This window comes from Perna viridis, chromosome 5 (genome assembly GCF_037379345.1).
Source record: "Perna viridis isolate PV_CMFRI_1.1 ecotype Kerala chromosome 5, ASM3737934v1, whole genome shotgun sequence".
In the NCBI taxonomy this organism is placed as follows: Eukaryota; Metazoa; Mollusca; class Bivalvia; order Mytilida; family Mytilidae; genus Perna; species Perna viridis.
The window spans coordinates 5243343-5255944 of record NC_142449.1 but is presented as its reverse complement, the minus strand read 5'-3'; the positions used below and the strand labels follow the sequence as shown (position 1 = coordinate 5255944).

Genomic DNA, 12602 nt, shown 5'->3' with positions numbered 1-12602 from the left:
TTACTTGTTTTACATATCTTCCAGGCTACTCAAAATCATTGGCATAAAGTTCTGAACTGATGGCTTTATCTTTTGGAATGGCAAACAACACCCATATTTCTAAGATACATATTTACTACATAAGTCTTGTTGCCATGGTCTCTGTGTACTTACAATGTACATGTAAGTCATCAGAATTTAGAAATAATATAGATGTACATGTAGGTTAAGGAATTTTTGGAAACTGTAATAACACATTTACTGCTCACTCCTTTTTTACAATTTTTAACCCTACAAAAATTTTGTGAGTAGATAAATGAAAAATGTTATTTCTTTAATTCCATAAACTTTGCAGACATGCAGTGTAAGAGATACTAGGAAGTGGTTTTAAAAGTTTTATATCAAAAGGTACCCTGGTTTATGTTTTTTTCTGGTCCAAAACTTGGTACAAGATGGGAAAGATAATTGAATGTTGGGTACTTGGTTACATAGAACATACTCCCAACCCTTGTAATTTATGATGGAAAAGAGCTTACAAAATAAAGCATTTCACAGCAAGGTTCTGTATTGGATTGGTTTAATGTAGTGTAACCAAGATGGCCTGAGATAGATCCAGTGAAGACTACATTTACTATTGATATGTATGTACTTATTTGAAGGGATTCTATTCATATTTTGCATTTTGATTCATTCTTTTTTAAAAAGAAATACAAATACATGTATAATTGAAAGTTCAGTAATTTCATTCAATTGTTGTCCCACAGTGAATTCAGTTGTTCTCTCATATTTAAGGAGTTTAGGTCATTGGGCCACAGCTACAAGTCTGCTGAACTGGCAAGTGCTTCAGGTTTTTGGGCCAAAGCCATATAATGTTCTTAAGGGGATAGCGATTTAATCTTAAGATATACATTTTCATACCGGACCTTTAATTATCTTAGCAGGACCATAGTAGGTTGTTTTGTTGACCTACAATACACTTTTGTAGATTGTAAATGGTTGATATTTAAACTGGCCAAATTAACTGACTTGAATGATTTTATTCATGAGTTTACATACATGTACACAATTAAAAATGGAATGAAAAATATTCATTCATCTGTCAATTAGAATTTTACAATCTCAGATTGGTGGATCCAATAAATATTAAACTGCTTTGGAATTACACACCTGTTATTTTCCAGAAATCTAAGAGTTAGTACTTCAATCAAATAGCTGATTTATCACCTTATTATTCAAATCAACAAAGCTGGTTAACAGGACAGCTCCCCTAAACTTGAACATAGTTCTCCTTTCTTAAAGACATGTATCAGGGGAGATAAAACATGTTTTCATGATATAACTACATTGTGGTTCCTAATTATATCATTCCTGTATTACATATTCCTGAGCGGTTGTATATAAAAAAAATATAGTGCGCCTCCTTTTTGCCTTTTCCTGTTTTTGTTTCTTGGCAAATACTTATCATTTTTCATCAAAAGTACAGGGTAAATATCAAGCTATGACACAGAAAACTTGTTCATGAGGAAAAGCAGTTATTTTCTTGAAAAATAATGCTTCAGAAAAGGGGTCTGTTTTAAGAACTCAAAATAAAAGTGAAAGTAGAAAAAGTCTATTTTTAGTTTGACCTGTCCTGGTGTACCAAAGTTCGTGCCTTTTATTTCTCAAATGGACCTATAAATTATTTTTTGACATTTCCTTAATTGAAAAACATGGTCAAAAGTTAGATTGAAACTCCTTGTCTATCTTTTTTAAAAAATCATGAAAATTTAAGGTATACTATAGAAACTTATGGGGCAAAGAATACAAGACTGAGACCTGATAATCACAGTCTCAGTGGAAAGTGAGATTTTTAGTAAGTGAGTTTTAATTATCCTAGAAGCTTTCAAACAACAATATATCATGTTTTATACTAAATGGAACAACTTCAAATGGAATTAAGTAATGCAAGGCCTCATTTTTTTACTTTTATGGCATATTTTTACTAAATTTGGAAAATAGCAATGTTTTTATAGATTAAAAGAAAATCAATGGATTGCAATTGTTATTATTAGAAGTTTTCTCAACACAACTATATAAGATATAATTAGGGTGTCTGAAATTGCTGAATTACAAACAGTTTTGATTTTTTGACATTTTTAATACTTGGAGTAGAGACTTGAAAATGGTCAAATTGCACTTGTTACCCATGACATATAAAAACTGAAATATTTTTTGCATTTTCACTTTTATTCTGCTTTAACTGCTGAAGAAGTGCTGTACTACAGCCATTTGATTAATTAAAAGTGAAAACTGACCAATAAAACATATTTTATCTCCTAAATGACCATTTCTAATGGTACTTCCACCCAAATTCTAAGGCAGCTTATAAAAAAAATGGTGGTAATGACATATAAAAAATGAATTTTCTTCAATAGTGTGTGAAGTAAGTAGAAACTTCGATATTTTCTGTGTGTTATTTACTGTTCTTGCAAAATATCTATCTGTGTCTGTGAGATACATTGTACTTCTTCTTTTGTAATTACTGAGTACATTTATACATGCGCAGGGTACCGAATATGACTGAAAATCAGCATTTTTGGGAACTAAAATGTCTTTTTCATTAAAATAATGATAAATATACAACATTTTGACTCTATTTTACTTTTGTGTAAACAAGAACTTCAACTTTGTGCAATTGGCTGTTTCAGTAAGCAGATTTTAAATTATCAAGAGGCTCCCTTGTGTTAAGGCTAAAAAAGGGAGTCCAAACTTGACTTTTTGTGAATATGGGCCAAAAAAATTTTGAAACAATTTGGTATTGATAGAATAGTTAAGGCATTTATCTTATCAGTAAAGACCACTTTTAATGTTTAAATAGGTAAATAAATTATTTTTTTACCAAAAATTGTCTTTTTTTGCAAAATTTGAGATATTTGACTTAATACTATTAAAGGGTACCTTTATGAAAATTGGAACAAAAATCCACAGGATAGCAGGACAGAGATATTTTGTCTTTAAGTTGGAAATTGAACACAGTTATAGAAAAAAAAGCAACATTTAAAGATATCTAAAAAATTTTATTAGTAATAGGTATCAGTCTTGTTTTACATATTCCTGAGCAGGTGTATGTCAAAACATGGAGGCTAAAAAATATAGTGTGTCTCCTTTTTGCCTTTTCCTGTTTTTATTTCTTGGCAAATGACTATCATTTCTCATCAAAAGTACAGGGTAAATATCAAGCTGACACAGAAAACTTGTTCCTGAGGAAAAGCAGTTATTTTCATGAAAAATAATGCTTCAGAAAAGAAGTCTATTTTAAGAACTCAAAATAAAAGTGAAAGTAGAAAAAGTCTATTTTTAGTTTGACCTGTCCTGGTGTACCAAAATTTGTGCCTTTTATTTCTCAAATGGACTTAAAAATTATTTTTGACATTTCCTTAATTGAAAAACATGGTATAAGTTAGATTGAAACTCCTTGTCTATTTTTTTAAAAAAAATCATGAAAATTTAAGGTATACTATAGAAGCTTATGGGGCAAAGAATGCAAGACTAAGTCCTAATATCAGATAGCAATACTACAGTTTAAATGTTTGATATCAACAGAAGTATGAAATCTCACCCATTTATTTTTAAAATTAATCTTTTTTGATACTACTAGACCTAATGTTGAAATTGTTATGACAGGTAATAGTATTGTGGACCTAATGAAAGTAATTCTGATGTTGTCATCTACATGTTATAGATACTAGTATGATAAGGGAATTGACAGTATTGGATTTTTTATGACATGTAGTTCTACATATGTATATGAAAACATGTCACTACAGTTCTTGACTTGTGAACTGCATCCAGAAATTAAACATACCATACATGTATGTCATTTCTGTTCCCTTTAATGTTCAGTACATTGAACCTATTGTCTTTCTGTTTGAAAAACTCCAATAAAAAATGATTTGTTGTGAAGTTTACTGGATCATTCAAGACATGAGGATTATAATTCTTGAAATTACTTCAGTTAACTTCTGCTTGAATAGCTTTAGTGGAAAACACTTTCAGTCTTTATTAGTCCCTTACCAGTGACTTTTGCTGAAGGGGACTTTAGGTATGCATTCATTCTGACCATCAGTCAGGCAAATCGTTTTTTTTTTTTCTGCACTTTTTCATCATGACTAAAGATATACATAAGATAAGATACATTGCTTTACCATGGCAAGTAAAATGTGTTTAGGTTCGTTGATTTTTTGCAGAGTTATGACCCTTGGTCTTTGAACAATTCATGCTATAATTGTTTTTTTGCACTTTTTTCATCATGATTGCAACACCTTGACAAGTAACAGATCAAGGTCAACTTTTGTGCTGGTTTTGTTACTTTTTGCTGAGTTATGGCCCTTAGACTTAGAAAAATTAATGTAGACTCAGTTTTCTGCACTGAACAAATTATGCATGACAATTTTATTTTGTTCTCTTCAACAGGTTTTCCTTCCAGTAGAGGTATAAGTATTGCCATTCAATACTCTTAAGTATTGTAATTGCATACTTTGAATAGCTTTTGGTACAAATTCTTTGGCACTTTCAACTTAATTATTGCATACATGTATATTGAATAGCTTTGATGGAGAGTCTTTCCGTCATTATTATTTCATACATTGTAAAGGTTTGGAACCTACACTTGAAGCAATAAAAAGAACGTATACAAAAGATTGTACCTCTAGATTTTGATTGGTTTGAAATGTACATTTTTATGACTGGTGCTGACTTAGCAGTGACATCAATTTGGAGGATAGTATTGTACCTACATGTATAAGTGCCAAGATTAGCATCCTTACATTTCATACTGGTTCCAGCAACATATTTATATACATTTCATACTGGTTCTAGAAATACGTTTATAAACATTTCTTACTGGTTCCAGGAACATATTTATCAAGATTTCATACTGATTCCAGGAACATATACATTTTGTATATACATTTCATACTGGTTCCAGGAACATATTTATATACATTTTGTACTAGTTCCAGTTATATACATTTCATACTTGTCCCTATTGTTTGGTAGACAAACTTTGAATTAAGTAAATGTGGTTTTACTGTAGGTAAAAAAATCTTTGTTAAAAACTGAAATACTTTTGATAAAATGATGATGTAATGTTCTAGTTATTTCTGCATTTTTTTGTGCACGTATAGATTGATTAAGATTAAGATTTAAGTGTAAACTTTATCCAGCATGATCTGTTTCTTCTAAGAGAGTTTTCATGCTAGTATCTTGTAATAGATAACAGTATCTTCTTTTGTTCTTACCTCTGCATTAGTGTATATGGTCTACAGAAAGATCAGAATCTTATGTGGTACTCACATTTATTTTGTCTGGACAAATTGCCATACTCTCCATAGATGTTTTTCACAAGAAAATTTAAGTTGAAAATATATCTTAAAATCAATATCTTTAATAATAGATGGTTAGCCTCCTCTATTCACCTGACTTAAGCTGCTTTTTGAAGTACTGAGTTGACCTGCTCAAATAGGGAAACAATGTTATTCATTTCCGTTTGTATTGTGGTTTAAATTCTGTATACTTGTACCTGCCAAACATCATTTAAAAATTTTCCAATCTGACATGTGGGTCAAAAATTATCAAGGAACTAATAAAAAAAATTCAGCCTTAAATGGTCGTTTGTAAATGTAAATCAGTCACATCTAATAGTTCAAATCAAGATAATTGAACCATTCAACAGCAGGCATTATCATCCTTGCCAATTTGAAAACAATCTCTAAATCAGTGTGTACTACCAGTGGAATGATTCAAACCTGTGCTCACCGATAAACATTGTTTTATTTACTTCACATTGTCACATTCTATACTGCTGGTATAAATGCTTTGGCTTTTTATGTGTTTTAACATAAAATTCAGATTTGTAAAGGATTTAAGAAAGAAGAGAAAAGGCATTAAAAACTGTTTGATTTAATTTCTTGACCCTCCTCCAGCATACAAACAGATCAATATTTTGTGGATTTTTGGCTGGTGATGTAAACAGGGGAAACCTTGGTTCTCATATCCTGTGTGTACAAGAGAAAGTCTGTTTGTTATCAGCTGTGTACATTGATGTGTCTGTGCACTCAGCAACAGATTAAATTTCACCTCGAAATATTTGGGAGGAGGTGTGTTGATGGTAGTGAGAGGTGCCACTGTCTAAAGTTTTATGAGTTTTACATGTGCAAGGAGTTAATTACGTTAGTGTTTTAATTTTAGGATTTCAGTTGATTAGTTTTCTGTGTTCTATCTCTAAACATCTGGATTGGATATTAACTGTGTTGCTGGAGTAATTAATTTCCTTCTTTGATGCACTTCTGACAACCAAAATGGCTGCCAGCACACCTTTGACAACATCAGGTACAGGTAGAGGGCCAGCACCTCCTCTACCAGAAAAACCTCCCTCTGTTGCTGAAAGGACTAGGTTACTCAAGTCCAGCTTTCGTAAGGATGAAGTTGACAAACCTAAAGTTTCAAGTCCTGTAATAGAAAGAGCATCAACACTGCCTCATGGCCATTGTGTAGCTACTAATGGTGATAAATCTGAAACTCCTTCACCGGCCAGTAGTGTTGGATCCATGACAGGTGTAGGGATCAAAGCCTCAACCCCTGATTCAGTGAGGGACTTACCTCCTGTCAGAGATATTCCTCCGAAGCCGGCAGTAAGTCAACCAGATGTATGTATATTTGTTAGTCCTGATTGTATGTGGTATAAGTAATTTTCAGTTTAACCTGGGTATAGAAGGATGGTCCTATGACCACTGTGACAGACATGGGGTATCATAAGGTTTGACAGAAATTTGTTTATTAACTCCACTTAATGTTCATTTCACGGCTTTTTAGCCTTACAAGAAGCCCCATGGTACATTCCTGTATAAATATGAAATGTACCCTGATCATTGACATCTATATCATGATCAAGCTTAAAATTATTTTATTATTATGGGAGAAATTGACTATATATGTGTAGGAATTTTAAGGCAATTATGTTGTAATTAGGTAATAAACACATCATTTAATGTCAATATATAAACCATGTTACCATGCATTGATAATCCCAGCCACTTACAGACATGTTTGTATTACTAATCTTCATCCCATTGTAGTGTAGGGGAGAGAGAGTGACTCATACATTTAGTCATTTGTATACAAAACTATTCACATCAAAGATTGTCTTGACCTCAAGATACAATATTTCAAAGTCTTCACCTCAATACAAAAAGTTATTGAGCATAATAATGCATTGTTATATCGAGTATGTGAACATGCAATTAAAGTACAATTACTGAGAGTTTTCTTTCTATATACTTTTGCAACTACAATATGTATCGAATTTGATATTCACATATGGTTTGAATTTTTTGAACAACATAACTTACAGAAGCTTCACAGGAGGTAAATGACCAAATCCAATTACCTACCAGCTGATCTGTTTATAGATTCGACCACTTCTTGATTACCCACAGATTAAGATAAAACATTTAAAGGCAAGTTATCTGTTAGAACCCACTACCCATTGATAAAGTAGAAATACTGAATTGTTCAATGGAAAACAAGAAAGAAACATCAAACAACATACAACCACACATAACATTTAACAAACAAATCTAAGTACATATTGAAACAAAAGTTCACTACCTTTATGTAAGTACGTCCTCTGTTTCATAACAAGATATGTGATTGAGTCAGTTGAGGTTTTAGTAATGAACTTTGTTTGGTATTTAACCACAAGATGAAGGGATATTTGTTGGTGAATGATGTTGGTGCTGCTTTTTTACAGATCAGTGTATGCACAAATCTTCTCTTGAGTTGTACACCGGAAGTAGACCTCTCCAAGCTCTTAGAATTACAGATGACTATGGGATCAGGAAAAAATATGACAATGGTATTGCTTGAAGTGTTCCATCATTGTCCTCAGAGTTATGCCCCTTGTTCATGTTGGATCCATGTTGATTCTGGTTTTATGATCACTGTGGCCACTTTACCCTAAGCACAGTCATTTTTAGCCTGCCACCTTGTTCACCTACATGTTGAAGCACACCAAAGATAGTGATTACTGGTACTGTTATACCCTCACAAAGTTAAGGTGTATACAGGAATCACCCTGTCTGTCTGTCCGTCCTTCGTTCTTCTGTTCACAACTTTATAGGGAGGTTGGGCATCATATGTTCATGTGCATGAAGGAAGATACTGGTATATAATTACTGTTGAAGGACTTCAAAGGGAGATAATCCAACTGAAGGGTTTCATGTTTAAACCATATGGTACCAGTATCGTATTGCATATCCATGAGCGGGTGTACGTCAAAACATGGATGCTATAAAAATATAGTGCATTTCCTCTCTACAAACTAATGTTTTGTCAAAAGATATGAACAATGACTTATAAAATAGAGCAAACATCACACTGGAAGATGAAGATCTTTTTTAAGAGAAAATCTAACATAATATCATAAAAATGTTCTACTGAAAAGGTTGGTTTGGTGAGTGCAAAACGAAAGTGAAAGTAGGGAAAACGGCTATTTATAGTTCAAGACTACTTTTCTGTCCGATCTTCGTGGACTCACCCTATTTTCTTTGCGGGAAATTATTTTTTCACATGTCCTTAGAAATGCTACATAAGTGAAAGTTTTATTGAATCAATTTACATATTTTTTAAAAAATCCTAAAAATATGCACTTCACTATACTATAGAAGTCTATGGGAAAATTAATACGATACTGAGACCATATGTGCAACTCCTCCTCAGGGAATTTGATGAATCTTTGTAGGTTGGTTTGACATCAAATGTATATATATGCATGAAAGAGTTTAGTTACACTCTGGGGACTCCATAGGGAGATAATCCAACTTGAGGGTTTTACATGTTAAAACCTCGTAAGTGCAACTGCTCAAGGGGTTTATATGAAATTGTATAGTGCATGAAGGAATATTGTTACTGTCAGAGGACTACTTACAGGTTATATATTATTTTCATTTGAAGCAGGGGGTAGTTTTTTTATGAGATTGCTCACAGTATTTCTAGTTAACTTTGCAAATCTAACTCATATGTAATGTCTACTGAAAATCATTTCAGAATTTCTTATTCAGTAATGTATGAACCCAACCATTTCTCATATTGACTATATTTTTATTTATCATTCATGCTTTACACCACAGTGATCCTTGATCAGTCTTTTTTTAATGAAGTAATGGAAAGGTAATGAATATAGTGTCAGGAAATAAAACTTAAAAATAAAAGACCATTGGCATAGTTTCATGAATTTAATGAAGTGAATTTGATACAGGGCAATATAAAATTGTTCAAGAAGAAATAACTGTTGACTTTTAGTAACCTTTGTGTCTGTGTTATTGTTTTCTTGTATTACCTCTATGTAGTCTGTAGAACAGTGTGGTATTGTTAATCTAGTGGAAAGGGTACGATGTTTGGTCTCTAATTACATTTGATGATGTTATACTATTCTTTATAGGTTTCTGTAGAATCTGGTTTCTACTGTTGAAACAGGTGATTTGACATGTTTCTTAAGAAAAAAAAAATTGAATATGTTTTCCAATATTTCCACAATGCAAGATGTGAACCACTATCTACAACATGTTATGTCTTTTGCTGTCTGTAAACATCTCCTGTAACCACAGAAATGTGTTACCTCCTCTAACATCAGGGTGAATAGATTCAGGTTCATTGGATTTTTAAACAACAGCAAACATTTTGTCCTTTTAAAGTAATATGAGGTCTCACTAACCACTTCTAACGTTTCCATTACTTTACATGTTAAGTTATTTTCAATATTTCACTGTGAATTCCCAGGACAAATGACACCTTAAAGTTGCATACCATTACAGAGCTTGGAAAATAAGGCTTTAAAGATCATTACTCAAATGGTACGATGTCCGAAGAAATTCTTCACAAAATTAACTTGAATAAAAAATACTGAAAATCAACATTTTTTCCTTTTCTGGTAACTGATAGCGTGGGGGCAAATTACTCGCACATGTAAACAATATTCATACACTTTTGTAGTAAATTACATGTATGATTTTAAAGTACACATTCTCAGCTTTATTTTGACTACTTTTTATCAGAATACATACAAATAATGCACTTACAATACATATGTCTAGGTTCACTGTGTTTTTGGTACTACATAGAGGGGTGGCCATTTGACCCGGAAGTGGTTAGTGAGACCTAAGCTTGCATTGTTGTTGTTGTTTGTCATGTCACAAAAGGAATGCTGGGATTTATTTTGAGGGTTGTGACTGGAACTGATTAGGAATAAAAGGCCCAAAAAGCACCAGGGCACTGTTTCACAAAGCTTATTTAAGCACGCAAGTCCAATTGATTTGTAAAGGATTTATGTGTACACAAGTCTTATGGTTGCTTTGTGAAATGATAACCTTCAGACAATAGAAGTTAATGAATCTCTTTGAAATTATACCACAAGGTATATACCAATAAAAAGAAGACTTGGAATGTTTGTTTTATAAACAATGCTTAACCATTCCCATGCTCAACTCTGATTGGTTAATTTTCATCCCAGAACACTAAAGGTTTTAGCAAAATACATGAAGAAACGAGTCTTCATGAAATGGAAATTCAGCAAGGAATTATTATCATGTTTTATTCTGGAATCATCCTGTTACATTCTGTTGCTCAACACTTTCACTTATTGTTAGATTATACTAAAACAAAACCTGCATATTCAGATAAGATTATTCTATAAATACAGTATACTTATTGTTGATTTTATAAAAACAAAATTTACTTCCATTCACTGTTTAATATAGACAACAATTTAGTATTTTGTTTTCCTTTTTTTTGCCAATTCAAAAGCATCAAAACATTTGGGGTCATTTTAAAGCATGAATTACATGTAAATATATATATATATATGGATGGGTTGTTTTCTGATTTTTTTATTCTGGTAATGTTATTTCTAACTTTGGAAACCACAATTTGATTTCATTTGTAAACAGAGTGAAAGTGCTTTAAAATGACACTATCTTGTATAGTTTTATCAAAAATTGGTACTTGAGAGCTGAACAAGAGATCATGATTTAGGATGGCCACGAAAGTTGTGATTTAAGAGGTAGGGCTCATTTCTCTGCCTCTAACCACAGCAGAATTGCTCCAAAGTGCTTTATTTCACCTGTATTCTATAGATTAATGATGTCTGTCACCACTCCCACCATGTCAAGTCTTATACGTTTTAGGCCAATCTGTAGCCAAAAATGACAAAAAATCCTCATTTTTCACATGAGTAAATCTTTTGGGGACCCCTGACCTTCTACATATGACTTTAAGGAATCCTATTTGGCCTAAATGACCATCGAAAGGTTTAAGCTTTGGTAAAATTGCACCTGTCTTACCCCCTGGTAAGCCCCTCATCTGGCAAAATGACGAAAAATCTCAAAAAATGACTATTTTCAGGCAACAGACCCATTTTCCCACGCGTGCCCACCCAACCCAATCAATTTAATGATATAGTTTCATAAATTTTCAAAAAAATTTTTTTTTTTGAATTCATTTGTCAAACCATTTTATATTTTCTAATGCAGATTCTATTCTATAGAACATATGAACTCTAGAAAATATTTTCAGAATTTTATTTCTACAAACAATAAATGTTTCATGTAATTATTCTTTAATGTCTGCTTAAATTTTGGAAGAGTTATTTGAATATTATAATACTCAGGTACATAACTGAGTCGTGTGACATCATCTCATTTAGATATCTATAGATGTTAGTTGATCATTACAAAAAATATGCTTTCTGATCCTGTATTGACATCTATATATATTACTTGTAGTGCCCTAGCAAGCATGGGTACAAGGAAAATCATACTGGTTGCAAGTCCCCCACCCCCTCCCTTATTATAGTAAAACATTTTTTTCTGTATTAGTCTTGATATCACAAGATCAACCCCCAAAAATTGTCTTGCCTTTCTTGTATCAAGGAACACTTTGCATAGCATTTTATTTTTCTTAGTTTTTACTTTGTACTTTGACCTTTTAAAATTTTGTATGGCTATTACTGTTGTGGTACCCTAAATTATACTCTTGTTATCTTCCCTTTACTCCTCAGTTCACAAGTTTCTGTTTTTAGTAGGGTTTGTGCTTTTCATCTTTCTGTGTGTACCTTTTCTACATGTTGCACTTCATATTATTTTGGTAATCCCAGTATTGTCTTGTCCAAGCTATCCCATTTGTTGGCATTGTCAGTATTACCATTTCTTCTCTTATCCCTTGGTGAGCACACAGTATTTAAGAAGATAGAGTGATGATGGTTTGGCTAGGAGTCAGAATAATGTGTCTGTTGGGGGATGGCAATGCTTACCTGTGGGCGGTTGCTTAGCCAGCACATTTAAGATCCTGTTTAGCTTGTCTCACTGGTACAAAGCAGGGTCTTACATTATTCCTTCATTTTTGTACTGGAGTGCATGAAATATTTGCCACAGGGTGTTAAGCCAGATTCAATCAATCTTCCTCTTAGTAGCTGTGTTTCACCAGTTATAGGAATATGCTAATCTATTGATCTATGGAGAATTATTGATTCTATGTCAAAGTGACCTACATTTTCTTGGTGTCTCACTGTCAAATGTGTCTGTTTTGCACCA

General features: G+C 32.5%; 1 protein-coding gene across 5 annotated transcripts in view; it reads left to right on the top strand.

The window, feature by feature from the left end:
• Positions 1 to 12602, top strand: part of LOC148615707 (septin-7-like) — a 39595-nt gene that overhangs the window by 1187 nt on the left and 25806 nt on the right. For 3 of the 5 annotated variants that reach the window (XM_088582216.1, XM_088582213.1, XM_088582214.1), the window contains exon 1: positions 5712 to 6665. The exons of the other annotated variants lie outside the window; for them this stretch is intronic. In XM_088582216.1, coding sequence (XP_088438342.1) covers positions 6318 to 6665 — 348 coding nt within the window. In that variant the 5' untranslated portion in view covers positions 5712 to 6317. Of the gene's footprint in view, positions 1 to 5711; positions 6666 to 12602 lie in introns of those variants that run through there. 5 annotated transcript variants of the gene reach the window in all.